This window comes from Tamandua tetradactyla, chromosome 3 (genome assembly GCF_023851605.1).
Source record: "Tamandua tetradactyla isolate mTamTet1 chromosome 3, mTamTet1.pri, whole genome shotgun sequence".
Taxonomy (NCBI): Eukaryota; Metazoa; Chordata; class Mammalia; order Pilosa; family Myrmecophagidae; genus Tamandua; species Tamandua tetradactyla.
The window spans coordinates 118,878,686-118,900,867 of record NC_135329.1 but is presented as its reverse complement, the minus strand read 5'-3'; the positions used below and the strand labels follow the sequence as shown (position 1 = coordinate 118,900,867).

Sequence of the window (22,182 nt, the reverse complement as noted above, 5' to 3'; positions counted from 1 at the left end):
TGTTAACAACTTCCTCTATTTGCTTCTTAAGGTAATATAGTGCATGTCTCCTTTGCAGAGCCACAAATTGCACAGCAGCATATTTAAGCTTTTGATAAGTCTAACATTGTTAAAAAGCATTTTCCCAACTTATTCAGCCACAGGGCCCTTTCTCCTAGTAGCCCACCTATTAATATGAAGGACCATGTTCCATGGAGCCCAAACATGGACACATTCCAGCCAATCTACAGAAATCCATAGGGTCAACCCTAGAATTCAGGCAACTCTCCAGAAGACTCCATGCTAAAGAAGGGCCGTGACTTTAATTATCTCACTATCTCAAGCTAACTATCCAGCTATCTTAGAATTAGCCTAAATCATTAAATAGCACATACGGCTCTGCTTACTATAGGGATGTTATTCAAATTAGATAAGATCATCTTTTGCAGCTACCTAAAAGGGGTAAGGCTGAGCAACATGAACTGCGGCGCAGTCTCTTCTCTTGGGACGCAATCAACAGGACCCACCTTGATGTGAAATTCCAGGTTTTCATCCATGGAATAGATGTGATCGAAGATATCATGTGCTATCCTCGGGATGATTCCCATGAGCTGAGGGTCATGCAGCTTCCCCTGGGGACCGAAAAACAAACACAGGCAGTTCACAGCCAAAGCCCTGGGAAATACGTGAGAGAGAGAAGGGATTCACATGGGGCTTCTTAAACCCAAGTCCGGTGAGAGGGACACCCGTGGATGGACTGCCTGCTCCCGTGGAGTCTACCTGACATGCCAACACATCAAGAGTTGAATGAGTGACTCAAGGTGTTATAACCCTTTTTCCCAGCAGGGGGGAGCTTGTTCTGTATGGTTCTGAAGCCCCAGGGAATCCCACTTGTTGCACTCATGACACTAAATCAGTGTGTGTGTGTGTTTGAGTGTGAGTGAGAGGTGTGTGTGAACGTGTTTGAGAGAGAAAATGAGTGTGGGGGAGCATGTGAGTATGAGAGAGAGAGAGAGAAAGAGTGTGTGTGTGTGTGTGTGGAGGAGGGAGGGGGAAGGGGGATAGGAGAATGAATGAGAACAGATGGGCAACTATGACACACTAAATTTGGTTGTTGTTTTTCTAATTGTTACAAATGTGTCAGAACTCAAACCCAAGTAAATTAATCTCCTTGAATTAAATCACCTTGAGAACTGAAAGGGATAATTCCATTAATGTTATCATTGCTCAAAAGCTTTTAAGAACCCAACTTCAGGAAATAACTTCAGTGTCATTTTACAAACCATTCAAGAAAATCAGTTTTATCAATTTCTTTTTAAATCTATAATTACCAGCTTGAATGGTTCCAAAACATTTGTGGTTGCTTCTAAAACTTAAATCTACTTTAAAATTCTCTTATCCTTTCTCCCCCCATTCTACTTCTATTTGTTTTACCTAAGGGGTAGAGGGATAGATGATTGCTTCTTACATTTGACCATTACTAAATTTATTTTTAAGGGCAAACATTTGCTACCACTGAACTCATTTTTTTTTTTAAATATGTTATCAGATCTGAAAGCAATTCTCAAAGAAGAGTTCCAAAGGTATTTAAGGCAATGTCCTTAGCCTGAACATAAGTGCACAACTTCCAGAGAGCCTTGTTTTAAGCCCACATTCAAATGAACATTTAAGTTCAATTTCACATGTTAAACAAAACATCAATGCACAAAGTCTGCAGGTCTAAACTGATAATTGGCAACTGTAGAATTTTCCGGACTTTTAGGAAGTTTTAAAATTCTGGGAACAAACAGACCTGGGAAAAAAGTAGAAAACCCAGTTTGCTCGTCATTCTTCCAGGGATACCCAACACCTTTACAATTTTTACTCAAATTCCTGTTTCAAATCTGTCCAATACCTAGGAGATCTGCTGTGTTTTCCTCATTTAAACCTTCTTTATCCTTCAGGAATCACTACACAGTGCCTCTTCGAAAGGCTGAGTCTCAAGCCAACATTTGAGTTACCAAAAGCAAGAACTCAAATGAACCCCAGGACTAAATACTTCATGATTCCATCTGTGCATGCCTGTTTCCTGAACTTCCACTCTATTAAAAACAAGAGAAAGCTCTCTTACCTAGGAAAATGGGTACTCCCCTGACAGGCCCTCATCTGTTAAGAATCTCAAATCATTTCATGTGCTTTTATTCTATTTTCAGTTAGATAGGAATGGCCAGTGTAAATGTATTTCACACACACACTACTTATGCTTACTGTATCTTAGATACTGACAAGTACATATGGTATCTATTACATAGAATTACGTGGAATTCAAATTAAATAGTGTATACAAAGTACACACTTTATATATATATATATGGTAACACAGTAAGGGTTCCATAAGTATAACTATTAAATTATTCAGCTTATAGCAGTTTCCTTTAAGAAGTTTGGGAGACTCATTTGACCTAAAGGGTTTAAAAACACATTTCTACCCCACATCATAAATATTTGTATCTTATGAAAACAGCACCCAATGATGGAGACAAAGGATCTCAAATCTTGGGAACTTTCACATCATATAGGCCACTATAAACATGCAAGAAATCAGACACGGTCACCATGTACTTCTGACTGTGCCAACTGTCGTCAGAAACGACACCTATTGTGAAAATACAGAACTCCATCCCGTCAGATGTTACCGCTGCACTGGCCAATCAGGAAATGCACCCACCCGAGCCTCCCAGAGCCTGGAATGGACCATGGTAACCTGTACTGTCTTCCTGTGGCCCCACCACTGGTGGTGCACTTAGAAGTGACTCTGAATCCTGCTTCCCTAGCTGCGTTCCAACACGTTTATCTTCCAGTTGATTCTCGCTGGAAGGAGGACGTCAGTCCTGTGCACCTCTCACAGGGAAAGGACCCAGGCAGACCGGTCTGGAACACTCCCCATTCTGTCTCCCCGAAGTCCTCCCCCCACCCCCCAGATCACATGACAGCAGACAGACTGTTCATCTGGAGAAGGCAAAATCACACACACACACACATGCCCCTGTGGTGACAGGAGTGATACCAAAGTCTACCACATTTGGACGGTGCCCGAGAATAGTGAGGGCCTTTAGGACAAGGTGACTCCCTCAACAATCCACAGGTGTGTGGTGTGTGGTTTGCGTACACGGGGGTGGGGGTGGAGACAACGGTCTCCACTGCTTCTACATTCATTGCCTTGAAAATGAAATACTCACGCCTGCACACAAACAGTCACCTCGGGCAATGAACAGTGGTAACGCAGTAGGGAGGACAGAAATTCAGACATTCACCCTTCCAGCTGGGGTGATGCGGGATGTTGTCCTTGAGGGACACAAACCGAGTGGATGACTAAGAGTAAACACAGTCAAACGGCAGAGGCAGAGAAGATGAGATAGGAGTGATGCAGCGAAAGGACAGGAGCTGAGAATGAACAGTGCCCATTTACAGAGTCGTGAGAAGTATAGTGTGGTCAGAGAATCAGCAATGGACTTGACATACTGTTTCATCATCCTCTTGTTTCTTCCAGAAAGCAAAAGAAAAAAGGAATTTTTATGATTGGCTCCAGAATAATTCTCTTCCAAAACTGTTCCTATTTCTGAATGTGGCCTTCTAGGAGCACGTATGAAAGAAGAAGCAAGACCCAGGCCACGTGCCACTGACCAAGACCCTCAGAACTGCCTCCAGCACCTCCCAAGCAAGACAGTCTCCTGGGATGCCAAAGCTGGGAAGGCAGGCAGCCAGTGAGCTCACACGAGCATCAAATGCACATTAAAAAGCAATTGGCAGGGACAGGCCATGGTGGCTCAGTGGCAGAGTTCCCGCCTGCCATGCCAGAGACCCCAGTTCGATTTCCGGTGCCTGCCCATGCAAAAAAAAAAAAACCCTTGGCAGGCTTGGCTCAGCAGCTGGGAAGCCTGCACCATTCGGATGGCCCCAGGTGTCCCTTTGGGCATGAGGAAGAATCACAGGGTGTGCTGAAGAGGGCCACAGGGCTGAGGCACCCTCCCAGCCTCACACACTGAACAAAGGAAAGCCTCCTGTCCTGCTGCAGCCAGCACTCGCAGCCCCTGCCTCCTAGCTGTCCTGTGAACACTGGCGGCACAAGCCCAGAGCCCTGGGCATTACTGCAGCACCAAGTTGAGCACCAACACTAGTTAGTGCGTCATAATTTTACTGCAACAGCTCCTTAAATGCCGCGTCTTGAAAAACTAATCTTTCCAATTTTATGTAGGCTTATCGGGTTTATTCCCTTCAATAGAATGCAATGGAGTCACCACTGGAAGTCAGGCAAAAAATGGGGGGATTAGAAATGAAAAAACAGTTTTTAAAACGTGACAGCTTTGTCCATTCAGGGAGTTAACATCCCCTTCCTAAAGCCTTTCAAAGATCACAATGTATAATTCCAAATACATAAAATCCTCCTTTTCAGATGGTACAAGCCCGGCAGTTCTTTTATTTAATTGCATTCCAGGGTCCTGGATTTCTTAGTTTCCTACAGTCTCTATGACTTCAGCTTAAGGCTCTTTTCTTCTGTTTTCCTCTAAAATACCCCCTACCTTTTCTCCAATCTATAATTTCCCTATGGAAGTTAAGAAGTTGAGTGACTAGGAAAGGACTCACATCCACTCTCTTTCTTGTTGTGAGCACAAATATGTGAGCTTCAAAAATCACCATTAAAAAAATCAACACATTATCGCTTAAAGTGGACAAGGACAGAGAGGTGATAGAATTCAGGCACCTGGAGGTATGACCTTCATAGAACCCACTTCCCTGTAAGTCCCCCAGGAGTGATCTCACTGCCAGCAGCACCAGAAGGCTTTATGGAGTTTACAGTGTGAGATAGAAAGGACTTAGAGCCCTTTAATTTAACAAATTTTCCCCAATTTTAGTTTTAAGGAGCAGATGTACTTCTTTGTCACCACCCTACTCACACCGACCCCTACCCCCTTCTAAAGAAGACTCCTACTTGGGGCAAGGTCTTTCTCTTGATGACCTGCAGTTTACATTTCTGGTATTTCCTAAGAGTTTGGGGGTTTTAAATACGGAGTTGTTTTTTTTTTTGTCTGTAATTTGGTTATTTTCTAAATACCAAGAGACTGACTCCCTCCTGAGATGCCATATCTCTTTCTCTGTTTCATGCCTGAGAACCTACGAAGGCATTTTTCCCCCACAGCTACTGAAGTGGGCAGGACTCACAAAACCATAACTGCAACTTTTGTAGAGCCCAAAAAAGATCAAGGGAATGGGGCACAGTAAGAGAGGCAGGTGAGGGTCCTGGAGCAATGGATGCATTTCCAAGATGTACACTGTGGGATGTGACATACAGGGAATTTGGGACGCTGCAGCTCAGCATAGGAAATAGTCCTGCTCAGTCAGAAAGGGGTGGCAAACACGCCGTGCGCCTTCATTTATCTGTGCAGTCTCTGAGCCACTTTGTCTTCAGCAAAATGGGTAAAAGTGAGTTAAGACAACTGAAACGAGGTCCCCCAGAGTTGTACTCCACACTTGAAACTGGTGTGAACAGAATCAGAGCTCCGAGGATTTTAGCCTCACACCTTTGAAATTTCCTCTTCAGTAAGAATGATTCATAAGCTAAATCAATTCCACAGCAGCCCATCTCAGTGATATTCTCAGGAGGTTACGGTAAATGAAAAAAACCTAAACTGGAAGGATTAAAGATTTACCTTACCCTTCTGCTTATAAGCTGAATTCCCCAAACTTCCTCTGTGCAGTTTCTTATAACACTCTCTGTACCTCTTCTCACCTGTGAGGTGGGCCTAGCCCTTGGAAGAATTATCCAGCCCTGGAGGCTTCATAGCAGCCATGGTAGAAAGTAGGACAAGAGGAAGTAAGTAAAAGGGACTGATTCTGTCTGTAGACATGACTTCAATGGGCAGGTCAGCATGGAGCTGTCACACTGTACTGCCAAGTGTGAGCTGGGGTCACACCCTCGAGTGCCTAGAGGGGTCTGGTGTTTAAGTCAATAAGGAAGGATGCTGAATACAAGTTCAGATTCATTCATGGTGCCCATGGACTGTACTGGGGTACATTAGAGAGCTCAGCCCCGTATGGGGTCACCAGGCGGCTACCATTTTAACAAATATTTCATCAAGCCCCTCCTATGTGACAGCTGCTGTTCCAGGCACTAGAATTGTGAACGAAAATGTGAACAAGACAAGGAAGATCCCTTTTGTGTGAAGTCTGCATTTTATATGATGGGGAAATTCATGCAGTGTTCCTAGACCTTCAGAATTTTCAACCAACGTTGGAAAAATTAAAATTGTATGAAATCTTATCATTTTAAACATTACCTGAAATTAAAAAAAAAAATCATACTGTTCAGGACAACTAAAATTTTATCTGTTGGCTGACTTTGGCCCACAAGCCAACTCTTAAATCTGTGACTTAGAGTTTTTCATTTATTCAAAGGAGACTTGCTTCCCCAGAGGCCCTTTTCAGAATAAATGAATTTCAGAACAGACCTGCGCAGCCAGATCAGGGCTGACTTCTGTAAGGATACTCGACCACTGCTTAGCTTGGGTGATTATCACTGAATACAATTTATTATTATTATTTTGACAGAGCTATTGACAAGGGACTTTTTAAAATACTGAATGCCTGAGATTTCAACACTCCCAGCAAATTTTAAAACTACTCAAAGATGTAACAAATTTGCCAAATCTAACTAACCCTCTCCTTAACCATCTCTATTTCCAAGTAAAAAAGTAACATGCGCCTCAAGTTTTGCTGGAAACTAGAGCTCCATTCACACATCTTGGAGGCTGACTATAGCAGGCTGCAATCTTACCTCCATGGTGTGGGTTTTTCCTGACGAAGTCTGTCCATATGCAAAAATTGTCCCATTGTAACCTTCAAGGACATCTGCAAGCAAGAAAAAAAATTAATATTAATTCATTACTTTGATCATATGCTGGTGTTGGTTGCATATTTTAAAATTACATTTTCCAAATGGCCCATCTTTCATTTTTCACACATATGATCTATTTCCAACTCCATTTGCATTTTAAGTAGAATTATAAGATAAAAGCTGAAATGAGAGCCTCCATTGCTTCACGAATAGAAGGCAATGGACTCATATTCCCACAGAATATATTAATGAAGAAGGAGGCAGACATATATTCTCCCTGTAACATCAAAATTAGGACAGAGACAGGGAGCAGAACAATTTCTTTTTAGTAGAAGGATGCTTTGAGTTTTCTTCCATAAATTAATCTCTCGAGACTGGCAGGGGAAACTGGAGGGAGGTGTAGAATGAAATTCTTTCCTGAAGATCTGATTTGGGTCCCTCTAAACCGCTGGCCCAGACAAGCTCCTTGGGGAGGGCTCCGGTGGAGGCCACTGGCGCTGTCCTCAGCTGGGGGAGGAACAAGAGACCCTGCTCTGTCAAAGGGGCTGGGCAGGGACAATTGAACCTGCCCAGAAACCTGCAGGGCTTTGACTCAGATTTAATGCCGCTGTTTTCTCAGAGGCTGGGCTTACGAGATGGCCTTGGCTCATCTTGGCTCATCAGGTCGGGAATGTCTTTTAATTACACAAGGAGCACACGCTAAAAGCCCCCCACCTCACATGGGGGGGGTAAGGGGAGGCGCCTGGTGGGGAGCCTGCTTTGTACTGAAGGACTGGAGATGATCTGTGGGATTGTTTCAAAGCAGCAGAGGTGATTAAAATATACTTAGCGCTCATTCCCCTCCTGCTTCCTCTGGTTCCTTCTTCACCCACACAAAACTATTACCAAAAGGGGAATGATGCATAATTAATATCCATGACCGGCCATCCCTGCATAAGGAGAGGAAGTGCTCATTCGTGAGAGGAGGGCGGGGTGGGGAGGGGAATGCATCCTGCAGCGAGGCCTCGGCTTCAAGGCCACGGTACAAAATCAACCCGGTCTGTCGTAGGTTCCATCTACCTCAGGCCCTGAAGTCAACGCGGGTGCGGGTCGAATACTCTAAATTATACGATGCTGGTTAGTTTTTGTTTGGTTTGGTTGGGTTTTCTAAGCACTGTTTTGTTTTTTTAAAATACATAATTTACCGATCAGAATAAAGACCTGGCATATGAACTAGGGATTGGGGGGTGGGGGTGGGGGGGTGGAGAACACAACAGGATTTTTCCTTTAGTAAACTAAAAAAAGAAAAATTAAGTGACAGGATTTTTTTTTGAAATGCTAGCACCCTCAAGAGTCTGCATCGAGCTATGGGGGGGGGGGGCGGCGGAGGGAGGGAACATTCACATGTGTCAGACTTCTGGTAATGGTCTCCCTGGTAACAGTGGGAAGCAAAAGCTTGAAGACAACAGTGTGAGGGTTAGAGGTTCAAGCTTCAGTTTTCACTAAAATGGCAACCTGCCAAACGGGAGAAGATTCCTGAGTTCTGGAAACGGTGGGGGCAGGAGCAGAATGCCTCTGGACTACCAGGAATATGCTTAGAGAAACCTGAGGAAAAGAGGCTCCACCCCCGGCTGTATTTTTTAAATCCTATATTCGCAGCATAAACAACTCCCGATAATTGGAATGTCGGCCACATTCACGGTACTGAAGCTCAGTGAAAATGAATCCTCTTCCCCCAAACTGCATAGGATTTCCTTATCATAAGCCCCTGTATACGAAGAAAAAGTAGGGACCCTCTGAAGCACTCTGGGACTCATTAGTCTTGTCCCACTAAGGAGGCAGAGCTAAGGGTCAATCGAGCTCCCTCTGCTCCTTGTGGGGTTGCAGCCCTGCCCTCGGCTGCCACCATCTGCAAGGGCACGTGGTCACGGAGGGCCAGGGAAGGCGGCTGGGAGCAACCTGCCACTCCCTAAAGCTGACAGGACCGTGAACCTCCAGGAAAGCCCATTGGGGGCCAGGCCTCACAAGGCCCCGCATCTGAATAATTACCAGGCCACACCAGACGCTCCCAGGCAGACCCCACCCCTCCAAATCCACTCTCCTAAGCACAACCATGGTCCTTTCAACTCCCCATTCATGGCTCCTTGCCAAACTCCCACAAGTTAAGGATGGGGTCACATAGACAAAAACGAGAGCTCTACCCTGGCGTGTCTTGTTTTGGACTGAGGAGCTGAGAAATACGTAGGACTGCACTTGGAGGACCCCTGTCTCCACTGCTATTCCAATCCTGAGCATGTTTCTTTTCTTTTTTTTTAAGAAAAGAGGGCACATAAAACCACACTAACAAACCCTGCCTGGCCTTTTAAAGTATTTACAATCATGTTACAATTAATTCATTGTTGGAGAACTTCTCTCCGACGTTCAAGGTTGAACGGACCTGATGTCACCCTCTATTTACTCAATTACGAAGGAGGAGGTAATTTAAAAAGAAAAGTAAAAGCTCTTCGAGAACAACGTTTTCTATTTTTTTCTAAACTCCTTTTCTTGTTTTTTCTTTTTTTTTTTTTTTAATAGGCAATGTTTTATTCTTAATGGAGAAGAAGGCAGGGAGTGGAGGTAGAGCCCAAACAAGCCTTTTAGGGGGCTGGAGCACTGCGGGGCCACAGAGCGGTGAGAGGGAAGGACCGTGGGCAGCTCAGCCCTTCGCTGAACCCGCACTCCCACCCCCACTGGACTCTAACTGAAAAAGCTCACAAAAAGACACTTTCATCATGCTGAATGACAGGTCCTAAGCCCAGGGAAAGCATTTGTTTCAGGGTTTCTGCCCTAAGAGAATGACTACTTCTATACTCCAACCATGGAGTCAAGGAACCAGCTCGGCCAGACAGAACCTTCCTTTGTGATGGGGTCTGGGGTGATGTGAGCTCAGCTGGCACCACACTGCAGGCACGTCACAGACCCACAGGCCCGCTGGGCGGCCCAGCAAGTCCCAGAGCCTCTGCTGCAGGTGGGCAGAGCCTTCCTTCCTCCCTAGAGGAAAAGGAAGAAAGGAGGGGGACACCTGGAAATACTCTTTACTTCTTGTTGCTGATTTCAGAAGTTAAGTTTTGGTCCTAGGTTTTGCTCAACTCTGAGTCCAGGTCTTGCTAGGGCAGCAGAGTTAATTCCACTGTCAGGTAAGAACTGGAGAAGGGCGTATCTATGCACATCAATGCTCCTGAGAAGGTGGATGCGGCCCCACCATCTCTCATGAGGAGGCGGTGGCCTGTCAATGGCACCAAGGTCTCTGGCCATCGTGGCTGACAGGTCATCATCCCAGCTCGGAATTCTGACACTCTCGCCAGGCAACAGAGCTGCCCGGTAGGCAGGCAGCACCCAAGAACATGCGTGCAGTTCCTTGTAATGCCAGGGCCCAGCCAGACTGAGGGACCATCCTCACACCCAGGCGAGGGCATGCTGCATTTTGGGAGGGACAAAGGCAGCCAGCACCACCACGGCGCTCTGGAACCATAGCCCCTAGTTCCTCCTCAGCCTAACCCCGTTTGTCCCTATCTTTTTGCCACGTTTGGTTAATAGTCCATTGAGCCTGATAGAAAAGGAACAACTCAAAAAATCTTCATTCTGAAATGCTCATTGGGGGTTCACCAGAAAAGTGAGGGTAGGATAGTACAGAAAAACGCTAATCATTCAGAAAACCCAGGCTCCCTTCCCAGCCTGCTACCCCCAAACTGGCTGGCGGATTCACCTCACCTCTCTGAGCCTCAAATCTTCTTTGGTATGATGGTGATGACAATGCTCACGCCCCATAAAGTTAATATGTAAAATTCAATACTGCATGTAAAGTGCGTAGAGTGTGTAGCAGATGACAGTAGCTAAATACATATCATTTTGGCAGAAGCACACAATATGATAATAAATAGTTCACATCAGCTCATCCTGAGCTTAAAACTCTTCAATGTCCCCACATTGCCTACAGGATAAAGTTCATCAATTTCCATCAAACTCTTGACCTAGTCTAACTTTTGCAGCCTTGCCTCTTATCATGCCTCTCTGCACCCTGGAAGGCTCCAAGTTGTCCAAGCACTATATATAATTTGTGCCTTGATGGTTTTGCTTTAGCTATTACCTGTGCTTACACAGGCTGTTATATTTTACAGTCCTCAGGACCCACTCTTCCAAGAAGCCCAGTCTCCTGAGCCCCTCAAATCAGTACTAAACGACATCTTCTGTGCTCCCATACCTTGCATACCTGCTCTTAAAGTACAGAATGCCTGTATGTATCAAACTTATATATGCACCTGTCACCTTCCCTGTACTAGACAACAAACAGCCTTATGTATCTAGCAGTGATTACCATTATTGTTGTTTCTTAATCGCAGAATTTTTTCAAAATGGAGTGCATGTATCTCTAATTATAACCTCAGCCTAGAGGGCAAGGATATATTTAAATGGTCCTCATGCTTAGCACAGCATGTGGCAAATGCTATTGGTCCCAATAATGAAGGGGGAGAGAAAAATAAGAAAAACTCTGGCTCATAGGTGATTACTTAGTACTCTTCAGTAAATGAATGAATGAAAGGAACAACCAATGAATGAAACTTAAAGAAATGACAACTAGAAAACAAGAAGCCACCTTCTCAACATCCGGATATGCCAATCTAGTAAATTTGGAAGGCAAATGCCCACAGCAGCTTCTTTAGGCTGGGCCATGGTTACCAGTACTTGAACAATAGCATCCCGTAACCATGGTGTTTAATTCCTAGGCACCCGCAGAGGCCTTCCTATTTACCATGCTGCTAGTCACAACCCTACAACCTCTTCTAGAAGAAGTAAAGGGGAATTCTACGTGTTCTTTTCAGACAAAATTCTGAAAAACACACACCAGACAAAGATGGCAGATGGGAGAGGCCAGGACTCTACAATCGAACTTTTGAAATATGAAAGAAAAACTCAGTGAAATTGTGGGGAATGAAAAAACGAAGAGAGACTAAAGCCGCCCAGTTAAAAGCAGGCTTCCTGATTCTCAAAGGCACCGATGGTTTAAACAGACTTGAAAGGAAACTCAGCAGTCCCCCACCTTACTATGATTGACGGAGATGTCAGGGACCTTCAAAAGCCATCTGATTCCATTTCTGGCCGCCAGGGAAAAAGGTTCTCACTGTACCTCCCCTGAATTAAGGTTCATCGTAGCAAGAGATACCTCTGCCTTACTCAGTAATCTATTCCAAGGAGAGCTTGCCTATAGATCTGCTATACCTTCCTAATGCAGAAATACAGAGCCACTTCCCTTTACACTAGCCTCGGTACATATTTAAAAAGTTAAATTGGGCCTTCACCATCTCCTTAATAATTTCCCTTCAAGACCAAATAAGGTACTCTTTATTGCTATGAAATGAGCATGCTCCTATTACATTTATGCTGTCCTAAAATGTCGATTTAGCATATCAAGTCAGAGTCCATTTTTATTCCAAATGGTTTCCTTTGTTGATCACTGAATGATTGGGTCTCAAGTTGTCACCAGTTTTTTATCTTACCTTCACAAAACCTTCCCAGGAGCTGCCTATTGCTGACATTTCATGCTGCAGAAAAAATCTGAACACTGACAGGGGCACCAAGACTCAATGATTATTATTGTGTTTGTTAATCACAGAATTTTTTCAAAATGAAATGCATTTATCTCTAATTATAACCTCAGCCTAGAGGGCAAGGATATATTTAAATGGCCCTCATGCTTAGCACAGCATGTGGCGAATGCTATTGGTCCTGATAATGAAGGGGGAGAAAAAAATAAGAAAAACTCTGGCTCATAGGTGATTAATCTTATTTTAATAAAAATATGACAGAGGGCAGTGCAATGGTGGCTCAGTGGCAGAATTCTTGCCTGCCATGCCAGAGACTCAGGTTCGATCCCCGGAGCCTGCCTATGCAAAAAACAATAATAATATGACAGAGTCCGATAATAGAGGGAAAGGGGTTAAGTAGGAGCAAATCAAGAAATATATACTCCAAAAAGAGACAGAAAACATTAAGGTAGAAGAGAAGGAAAAGAGTAAAAGTAGAGTCAATACAAAAAAATTACTACCTGTTATACAGATCCATACTACTAATTCAATAAGATCGCAAACCTAGGCATATTTTTCTCTTCATTTTTCTATAATAATCTCACTGTGAAGATCTTCAAAATCAATTGATGTCTGCAACAAGAAGGTGAATAATCGTACACCTCAGCGAGGAACACTGCATACTGAGGCTAGCCTCCCACGCAGGGATCTAGGGTCAAAATTAATCTAACAGATGTACCCACGTCTGATTTTCATTTAGTCATTGTCAAGTTAGTTAGCTCAGCATCTAAAAACAAGCAGATCTAACACGACGAGGTTAGATCTCGTTGAGGTTAGTTTCCTTTTGTTTTTATTTGTTGCTTTTTTAAATCCAGAGCTACCTACAAAAGTGGTGGCATCAAAACATTTGAAAGCGCAACTGCCATAGCATTCAAATATGAAGGTGAGGATTTGATGATGAAAAACAAAGTAGCAGGAGATGTGCCCCAGCTCTGACCAGATGGCAGTGCCTCCAAGGCAAGCTCCAACCTGCCCCCGATTTGAAAGGGCAGGTAGAACAATGTGTAAATTGCTTCATCTCCCTGCTGTTATTTTTGACACAAATCCTCCAGGGCCAAGACCAGTCCCAGAGAAAACAAAGCGGCTAATCTCACAAATGTAGGCTTCAGGCTACCTGTTTGGAGGAACAAATGTCAGGATCTGGTGGAACGGCTGAAACTGGGTTAGATGAAAGTATAATTAAGGAATGCTAAGGAACAAGAACAGCTCAACAGCCAAGAAGGTGATGTGATTTCATGATGCCACAGAAAATTCGTTGATGCACAAGAATTCTCTACATGTTAGGTTACTTTCTGAGAGATAATGTAAAAAGGAGACAGCTGCATAAAATAAATCAACCAAAAGTGTGCATTAGGGCATCTGGAATATGTACTATTTCTTTCAAAGAAACAAGGAGGTCTTAAACTGCAGTAGCATTTTAAAACCATTACAGGAAGAGGGGAACATAGCCTACCTTGCTTCCAAGCTTGTAGGTGACAGAATTATTGCAAAAAAATGTGGCAAAAGAAAGAAATCTCCCTGGGAAGGAGGGTATAGAAAGGTTAAATAACTTGCCTGACATCACATAGCAAATCAGGGCCAGAGCCAGGGCTATAATTCAGTGTTTCCAATTAGCAGGCCTCTGCTTACAGCCAAGGCACATTGATTCCTAGGCTGGAAATATCACTTAGTGTTTTCAATTACTTTGAAAGGCCCAGGAGGAAATAAAGAAATAGCACTTACCTTTGACAATTTGCTTCGCACACGCATTGTAAACTTGCTCTTGGGTTGTGTTGGGAGGTAGCACCCTGTCGAAGACATATGGCTTCCCTTGCTAACAAAGAAAGACAAAAGACAGAAAAAGGCAGAGAAACACATTAGAAAGTAAGGAATAAAAAGCACTAATATTAGCAGTTAGAAAATTGGTACTAAATCACCAACCCTACTCTTGAAGGCAGTTTCTTATGAAGACTAGGGAATTTTTACGGCACGAATCAAACATATATTGTGTGTCCCATGTATGCTGAGAATTTAAGAGCAAAAAAAAGAAAGCGTTTTTCTTAAATTTGAAAGGTTTTTTCTGATGAAGGGTGGACTTATTCTTGACTCATTTATTTGAGCAAAATTTATTGAGTGCTTACACTGAGCCAAGCACTGGTCTTGCTGATGAACAAATCAGAAAACAATCCTGCCCTCATGAAGCATATAATCAAGTGGGGCAGACAGCTAATAAAAAAGGAAGATAACATGTAAGAAAATGCAAAATGTTTAGACATAAAATAATGGGACAAGGGATGAAAGAAAGGTCAAGGAAGGCATCACTGAAGAATAACATTTAAGTTGATCCTAAAAGGATCAGTAAAGATCAGTAAAGAGCTGTGGAAGGACATTGCAGGGAGAGGCCAAGCAGACTGGAAAGGGTCTGGCGTGTCCCATGAACCACGGGATGAGTGGTACAAGATGAGGCTAGAAAGGAAATCAAGAGCCAGTTCATGCAGAGCACTATTAACCACGGTAAAGTGCCTGGGAAGATGGCATGATCAGCGTGAAGAAAGCGCTTCTAGCAGAAAGATATTATTGCTATGTAGAGGAGGCAGGAGTTTTCTTTCACATGCTGAAAGGATGCTTTACTTTAACTGAGTCTAGGCTTGAGACAAAGGCCCATCTGTACACTAAGCGGAGGTGGATGTGGGGTCTTGGGATGTGGCTCAACTCAAGGAGGCAGCTGGTAGCGGGGATGGGAAGAAGCTCTGCCATGGCACTATAGGAGCCCTGACCTCCAATCACTCACAGCTCAATGAGGAGTTATGAGCCTTTATGTGCCAGGCACAGCGCCAAGCACTGGGGGAAGGCAGTTGACAAGACAAACCCAGCCTCTTCCCTTGGAGAACCCATGTGAAGGGCACCTCTCCTCCACCAATACCACCCAGGCAAGGGCGGCCCTCCCCCTGCCCTCTTCCACAGCCCCATCCACCCAGGCAGCCCTTCATCTTCCTTTTACCCAAATGGCAGAGAGGAGGAAATGAAAAACGTAGAAAAGAACAAGGAGAGCCCAGAGCCTCCTTTACTCCAAGCCTGCCCCTCCTACAAGTGGCTCTGGACAAGAGGAGCCACCCAAGGACAGCTGACACCTCAAAAAGATAACTGTTCACGAGGGCTCCAAGGACAAAGCTTGCTACATCCTGTAACCATCATACAAAAATAAGTACACAGCTGCTGGACTAGCTTAATGTATTACTTATAGTTTATGACTACAGGAGAGCTGGAGGTAGGTGAGACGCTATGCTTCAGGGGACATATTTGAGCTTTAGTCTTTGAAAATGAGATTAAGCCAACCAAAAAAGGGAGCTATTTCCAATTTGGTCTTGGAGAATTTTGAAGAATCATAAAATTTTGTTTTATGTAAAGCAGCAGAACCCAGAGTCATTCTGTTAAGATTATAGAAAGGGCTCATATGGATCATTCTGATGTTTTGCTCCCGGTAAGTCTTCATTCTTTTAGTGAAACAAGTATTTGGTTGAATAACCAACAGAATATTCCTCACATCAATCTACTGCCAGCTATCAGCCCATAACACTCTTATTAGCTTTATCTATTTGTAAAAATTCAACTAAATTTCAGTAGGGTAAAGGATAAGAGTAAACATTTACAGAGTTTCCCTAAATATCTGTTATCCATTGAACATTCTGGAAGGAAAACATAGCTTTGCTTACTTTAAAACAAATCCACTCTTTCTCCAAACTTAATGAGAATCATCAAAATAAGCCATCTTGTTTTCAGCACACTGCTGCTTTGGGTTCTAGGGAAAATGCACTTACTATAGGGAGTAAAAAATACACTGTTAAATTATTGTATTGGTACAAAAAAGTAGGACTCCCCAAATTTGTCCATCAATTTAAAACATATTTAATGGAATGTATTAGCCTTTCACTTTAAGACAGAAAAATTGCTCTTATTTCATCTAAATAATAGCATTTGTCAAGTTATAGGGGGAATACAACAATGTTCTATAACCTGAAATTAACTGTGAAACAGAAGTTATATTCCAGTCATTGCAATTAGATTGATCTGAGCAAAGGTAAATTACACAGAATGCATTGTTATGAAATCTATTTTGTCAGGACTAAACGCAATCTTAAATAGTTAAAAAAAAAAAGTAAACACTTTTATGTTTCCTTTCATTCACTATATTGGTTGTAGGCTTTTATTTGAGGTGAATCTTAAAGTCCTGGAAGAGATTAATTAGCATCTAGTTACTGAATGTTTTCATATAACTGACTTGTGGCACAGCCATGCCACCTGCATATCCAGTTGCCACAAAAAAAAATCCTAATCACTCTTTGCTTCTTTGGCAACAGTATGAAAATCTCACAAATCCTGATAGAGACTTGACGGTCTCCAATGGCTCCCAAGGGGCGAAGAATTCCCTGTTTCTGATCCCACTGAAGCTATGGGAGTCTGTGGGCAGGTACTGGACCTACCTTGCTCTAGTTATCACCAAGTTTGCAGCTACAGAATACACTTTTGGGATTGCATTTTAATATGGGTATGGGTATAGGTACAGTACTTGAAAGTAAATGATGAAGTCACTCCTTGAAATACTTTCTGTTCCAGGTGGCCATTTAGCACATGGTCCTCTCCAGCCTCTCTGGCTATTCCCCATCACTCTCCTTTGCTGGCACCTCTTCTAGGCTTCCAAATGATGGCATGTCCAGCACCCAGAGGGCACCTTCCATTCTGCCTAAACTCTGACTTTGGTGTTCTTAAATGAGCATTTCAGCTATCATCTCTCATTTAAGCACCAAAGTCACACACTCAATCGACTACTGGACATCTCCACTTAGATGTCCATTAGCCATTTAAAACTTAACTGGTCAAAATAGAACTGCTGATGTCTGGTGCAAACCCCACACTCCATCCATATCTGAGTGTTAAGAGCACGGCCAATTACCCAGTTACTCTGAGCAAAACCATTCTGTATGTCCCATATGTATGTCTATATTTTGGATATAGATCCCATATCCAAAATATATCCTAAATCCCATCACTTCTCATAATCCAAAGCACATCTTGATTCAAGTCATCACCATCTCTCACCTGGACAACAGCTGTAGCCTCCTAACTGGTCTTGCTGCCTCCATTCTTACTCCTAACAAATCAGGGTGACTTCTAAATTGTAAGTCAAATGAAATTACCTTTTTGCTCTAAACCATCCAATGGTGACTATTATACGTAGACTAGACCCTCTCCAACTTCACCTCCCTGTACCCTTCTACCTCTCACTGGACTTCCTTATGGATTCTGAACATGCTATGCTTATTCTCCTGCTCAGAGCCTTTGTTCTTAACTCTTACTTCTGTTTACAGATCATCATTTGGCTGCCTCCCCATCATCCCTCAGATCACAAATCAAATTTCTCCTCCTTTAAGGGCTTCCACAAGTTTAACTAAAACAGCCCCAAACTCAACCCTGGCATCATTTTCTATCGCATTATTCAAACAGAGCTCTAAAATTAAAGCATTTAACCAGCTAAGTCAGAAGCCATCTAAACCCCAAGACCTGCCTGCACAAAGGCAGCACTGCTGCTATTTAAGAAGGGACTCTGGGCTGGATACACACACGCACCATGTATATTACTACTGAAAATCAAGTCTATCCAGCTTTGCCATGAAGCCTCCATGGAGAGTGATACTAATTGCATAGGCTCAGGGTACCTAAAATTAATGACTTAACCAGGATCACTTACAAAAAAATCAGATTTAAAATAAATAAATAAATAAAAGAAACAGAAGAAGAAGGAGAACCACTAGAATTCCTATCAACTTGAGAGCAAGGGGTCTTTGAACCATCTGGCCTGCCCATTAATACATTTGACCCATTATCCAAACACCATTCCCAACTTAAGAGGACTATTACTCTGGGAGACAGAGGAGAGCAGAAGACCCACTTAAACATTGAGGAAATAGGCACCAGGAGGGATGTTAAAAAAAAAAAATTAATTATCCCCAAGAAGAGACAATCAAGAAGTAATCTAATAACAATCTCTAAAACCAACCAAGAGGTATGGCAAAAAGTAGCCAATGATCTGATATGATTTTTCTTCTATCTTTACAGAGAAAGAAACAGGCAAAAGAAATCCACAGAGAGACTTATAGTTGCTCTGTCGAGTTATCATCAGACACTGAGGAGAATGTATAAGAGAAGTTCCTGAGAACAATAACTGTTTTTCCTTGTATCCTCTCTCCCTGTCAAGTTTGTATGAATTCCTTCCTGAAAGTATGGAGAAAACGAGTTCCTTCATCCTTTTCTTTTTTCTTTTTTTTTTTTTCCCATAAGCTGAGCCCCTTCCCTTCATCCTTTGACAACCACTCTATCGGTACTGGCCGCCAATACCAAATACTAATATTTAGACCCTCATATACTTGATCTAATTTAAATCTCACAGTAACTCTATGAGGTGGTCATTACTATCCCTATTTCACAAACTGAAAAACTAAGGCACAGACACATTACTAGCTCTATTACTCAGGGGAAATAACTTTAAGGATCTGATTTCAAACGTTCTTCCTTTACACAGTGCTGTTTCCCTAAGAAGTTTGTGATTTATTGGAAATGCAAGAGGTACAGAAAACAGCATATGCTGCAACCAATATTAAAGATTACAGGCGATGATTTAGGAGAGAGATACCAACATAGCCCATAGAGATCAGGAAAGTATAAACCATGACTGGCATGCGACGATGCAGGAAAAAGGACTTAAGATCTGGGAGGAAGAACTGGCAAGAAAAATGGTGGGTATACACATAGCAGGCATTCCTTTCAACAGAAGGAACGAAAAATAGGCAAAGGCCAATTAGAGACTAGGAAAAGACAGATGTAAAACTTCCTATAAAGAGTTGAAGTCACTAAATCCAGAATTTTTCAGAGACAAAACAGTCATACCAGGTCATCCCAAAGCAACATCATGTTTTATAAATCCAGTGAAATTGGGAGATGACAGATGACTCACAGAAAGCCCCCCAGCTAATGAAGTAACAGACCAGTGCCCAGAATCCAACCCTCCAGCTCCCTGTCACATGCTCTAAGAGTTCTGGCTTTAAAACCACCAGCCTTCTCCAAATTTCAAGAAAACAACTGGCATGAGCCTCTGGTCCTTATTTATACTGGTTTCCCCCTAACCAATTTTAAATATACAACTAATTATTCCAATGAAGCAAGAGTTGCTGCTACAAGAGCTGCAGTAATACAGCCAGAAAGTTGGAATCACAGCCTCTTAGAGTTGTCACGAACATTGGAGTCAGCCAGTTCAACCTCCCTCCACTCCTCGCAGGATGCCCATCCTCACAAACCCTGAGAGGGGCCAGTTAGCCCCCAACAAGTCAGCTAACTGCTAGGAAGTTGTGTTCTCATAACTGGTATGAAATCTGCCTCCTTAAAATATGGGACCAGACCTTCTTAAAATAGGAGACCAGACCTCCTTAAAATAGGAGACCAGACCTCCTTAAATATGTCCTTCAGAACAGGACAGACCAAAGCCAGGGACCTGCCTGCATGGCATCTGTTTCATTTGGGGAGCTAAGTGAAGGGTTTAATGTCTCCTTCCCTTATCTGAGAAGCAAAGAAAAGGATGGATGCATCTCTTTCTGGGAGTGGTGTGGATTTGTTTTGACATGAAGGACTCCAAAGAAATCCAAGGTTAAGATATCAGTAAAGCATTAAAATTGTTTGCACATGAAGAATTAAATAAGATAAACTCAGGCTGTGGAGGGCTTTTGTTACAACATGACAGAATGTTTCTAAAACATTAATTCAAAAACCCTAAGTCCCTGGGCTAATGTTCATATTCACTTTTTATTCAATATCCTGCCGGGAGTATTGTTTTATTCAGTGAGATTTGTTTTATGTATTTACTGAAATTCAGTCCTTTAAATTGCACAATTCAGTAGTTTTCTGTACGTTCACATTTTCATTCCAAAAAGAAACCCTGAAACCATTAGCAACCCCTCCCCCTTCCTCATCCCTCAGCCCCCAACAAACACAAATCATTCTGTCCCTATGGATTTGCCTCGTCTGGACATTTCATGGAATTCGTGGAATCAAGCAACATGTGTCCTTAGCATAAAGTTTCAAGGTTCATCCATGTTGTCAGTGTCAGTATTTCATTCCTTTTAATGACTGAATAACATGCCACTGTGTGTATATATCACATTTTGCTTTTCTATCCATTGATTGATGGACATCTGGGTTGTTTCCACTTTGAAGCTATTATAACAATGAGCTATGAACATCCACACACAAGTTTCTGCATGGATTTATGTCCTCCTTTTCTTGGGTATGTACCTAGGCATAGAACTGCTAGATATAGTAATTCTATACATAACTTTTTGAGGAACTGCCAAACTGTTTTCCACAGCAGCTGCACCACTTTACATCTCTACCAGCAATGTATGGGGGTTCCAATTTCTCCACATCCATAATCAACACTTGTTACTGTCTGTCTTTTTTATTATAGTCATCTTACTGCATGTGTAATGGTATTTCACCGTGGTTTTGATTTGCATTTTGGGAGTTTTTTAAAGTGACATATATCACAAAATTTCTTTCAATGTATATTATAGGTACGAAAATACTCATTGTAACACACAGCTATTTTAACACTTACAATGTGCCCTAGATCAAGAAGTATCTTATGGAAACTATAAATTATACCTACCCATGTAGTTTCAGAAACAGAAGAGTTGACCAGGGGGAGGAAGGTATAAAAATTTATGATAAGGTTTCTAATCTCCTCACTTCAGCAGCTTGAGACTGCTTGTTCCTGTCCAAAGAAGAAAGCCAACCAAGTACATGGTGTGTAAGAAATGAATTCAAATAAACCTGGGTATAATTCCCAGCTCTCTAAGGCCCAATCTCCTCATCTGTAAAACTGGGACAACAATATCCACCATGAAGATCATGCACCTGTGAGGGTTTAATTTGATCATGTAGATAAAGGATCTATCGCTGTGTCTGGCATTTTAGAAGATGCCCAAAACACCATCAGGATTGTTATTCTGTAATAAAAACTTTGGTGACCTACTTATACCCAACACTTGTATTAAAAACTTGCAAAGCAGTGACCCACTAAAGGAAGGGATGCTAGTAAGTGGCAGTTGTTCACAATGTACCACTCAGGGACTGGGCATTCTGTAGCCCTCACAACACTTCAGCGCCGAATCACACCCCAGGCTCTGGGAAACTGAATGGCATGGAGGCCATTTCATTTCTAAAGTACCCAACAAAATTTACTATGTTCCAAAGCCATCATCTGTACCCTTTAAACATTTTTTTTCAATGTTCAGTCATTAAGACTATTTAGGAGGATATGAGGAACCATGTCTGGTGCAGGCGCTCAAGGGATGCACCAGCTTTGCTATTGCAGCGTGGGAGCTTCCTGGAAACTTCTGGAAGCAACAGCAAACCTGAAGGAGATGCAGTGGGGGCCCTCGGCATATCCTCTCAGCATTTCCTTCACCATTTCCTCACTCCAATTGCCAGTACCTGAAGCATTTCTTTGTCTGAGGGTTTTTCTGGTTGCTAGAGCTCTTTCTATCTCCTGCAGCCAGAGCCACTCCCCGCAGCCCTCAGCCAGTGACCAAAGACCTGAGGGTAAAGACCTTGCTCCTTCACCCAGGCAAGGGAATGCTGGTAAAGCTGCAGTTGCCCAGAGTGGTAGCCTGTGTAACTAACCGCCCCGCCCCCTCCACCTTGGCT

The 22,182-nt window shown here is 42.8% G+C and overlaps 1 protein-coding gene and 1 long non-coding RNA gene across 7 annotated transcripts in view; one reads left to right on the top strand and one right to left on the bottom strand.

The window, feature by feature from the left end:
• Positions 1 to 22,182, bottom strand: part of KIF5C (kinesin family member 5C) — a 154,145-nt gene that overhangs the window by 85,714 nt on the left and 46,249 nt on the right. For all 6 annotated transcript variants that reach the window (XR_013172754.1, XM_077153748.1, XM_077153749.1 and 3 more), the window contains exons 2-4: positions 14,173 to 14,263; positions 6,791 to 6,864; positions 507 to 611 (exon numbers count right to left, since the gene is read on the bottom strand). Coding sequence is in view for 5 of the 6 variants with exons in the window: in XM_077153748.1 (XP_077009863.1) it covers positions 507 to 611; positions 6,791 to 6,864; positions 14,173 to 14,263 (270 nt within the window). In the remaining variant the exon portion in view is untranslated. The remainder of the gene's footprint in view (positions 1 to 506; positions 612 to 6,790; positions 6,865 to 14,172; positions 14,264 to 22,182) is intronic.
• On the top strand, positions 9,800 to 18,697 carry LOC143677616 (uncharacterized). Its single transcript, XR_013172755.1, has 3 exons — positions 9,800 to 10,005; positions 16,788 to 16,897; positions 18,544 to 18,697. It is a non-coding gene; the product is annotated as an uncharacterized LOC143677616 (long non-coding RNA).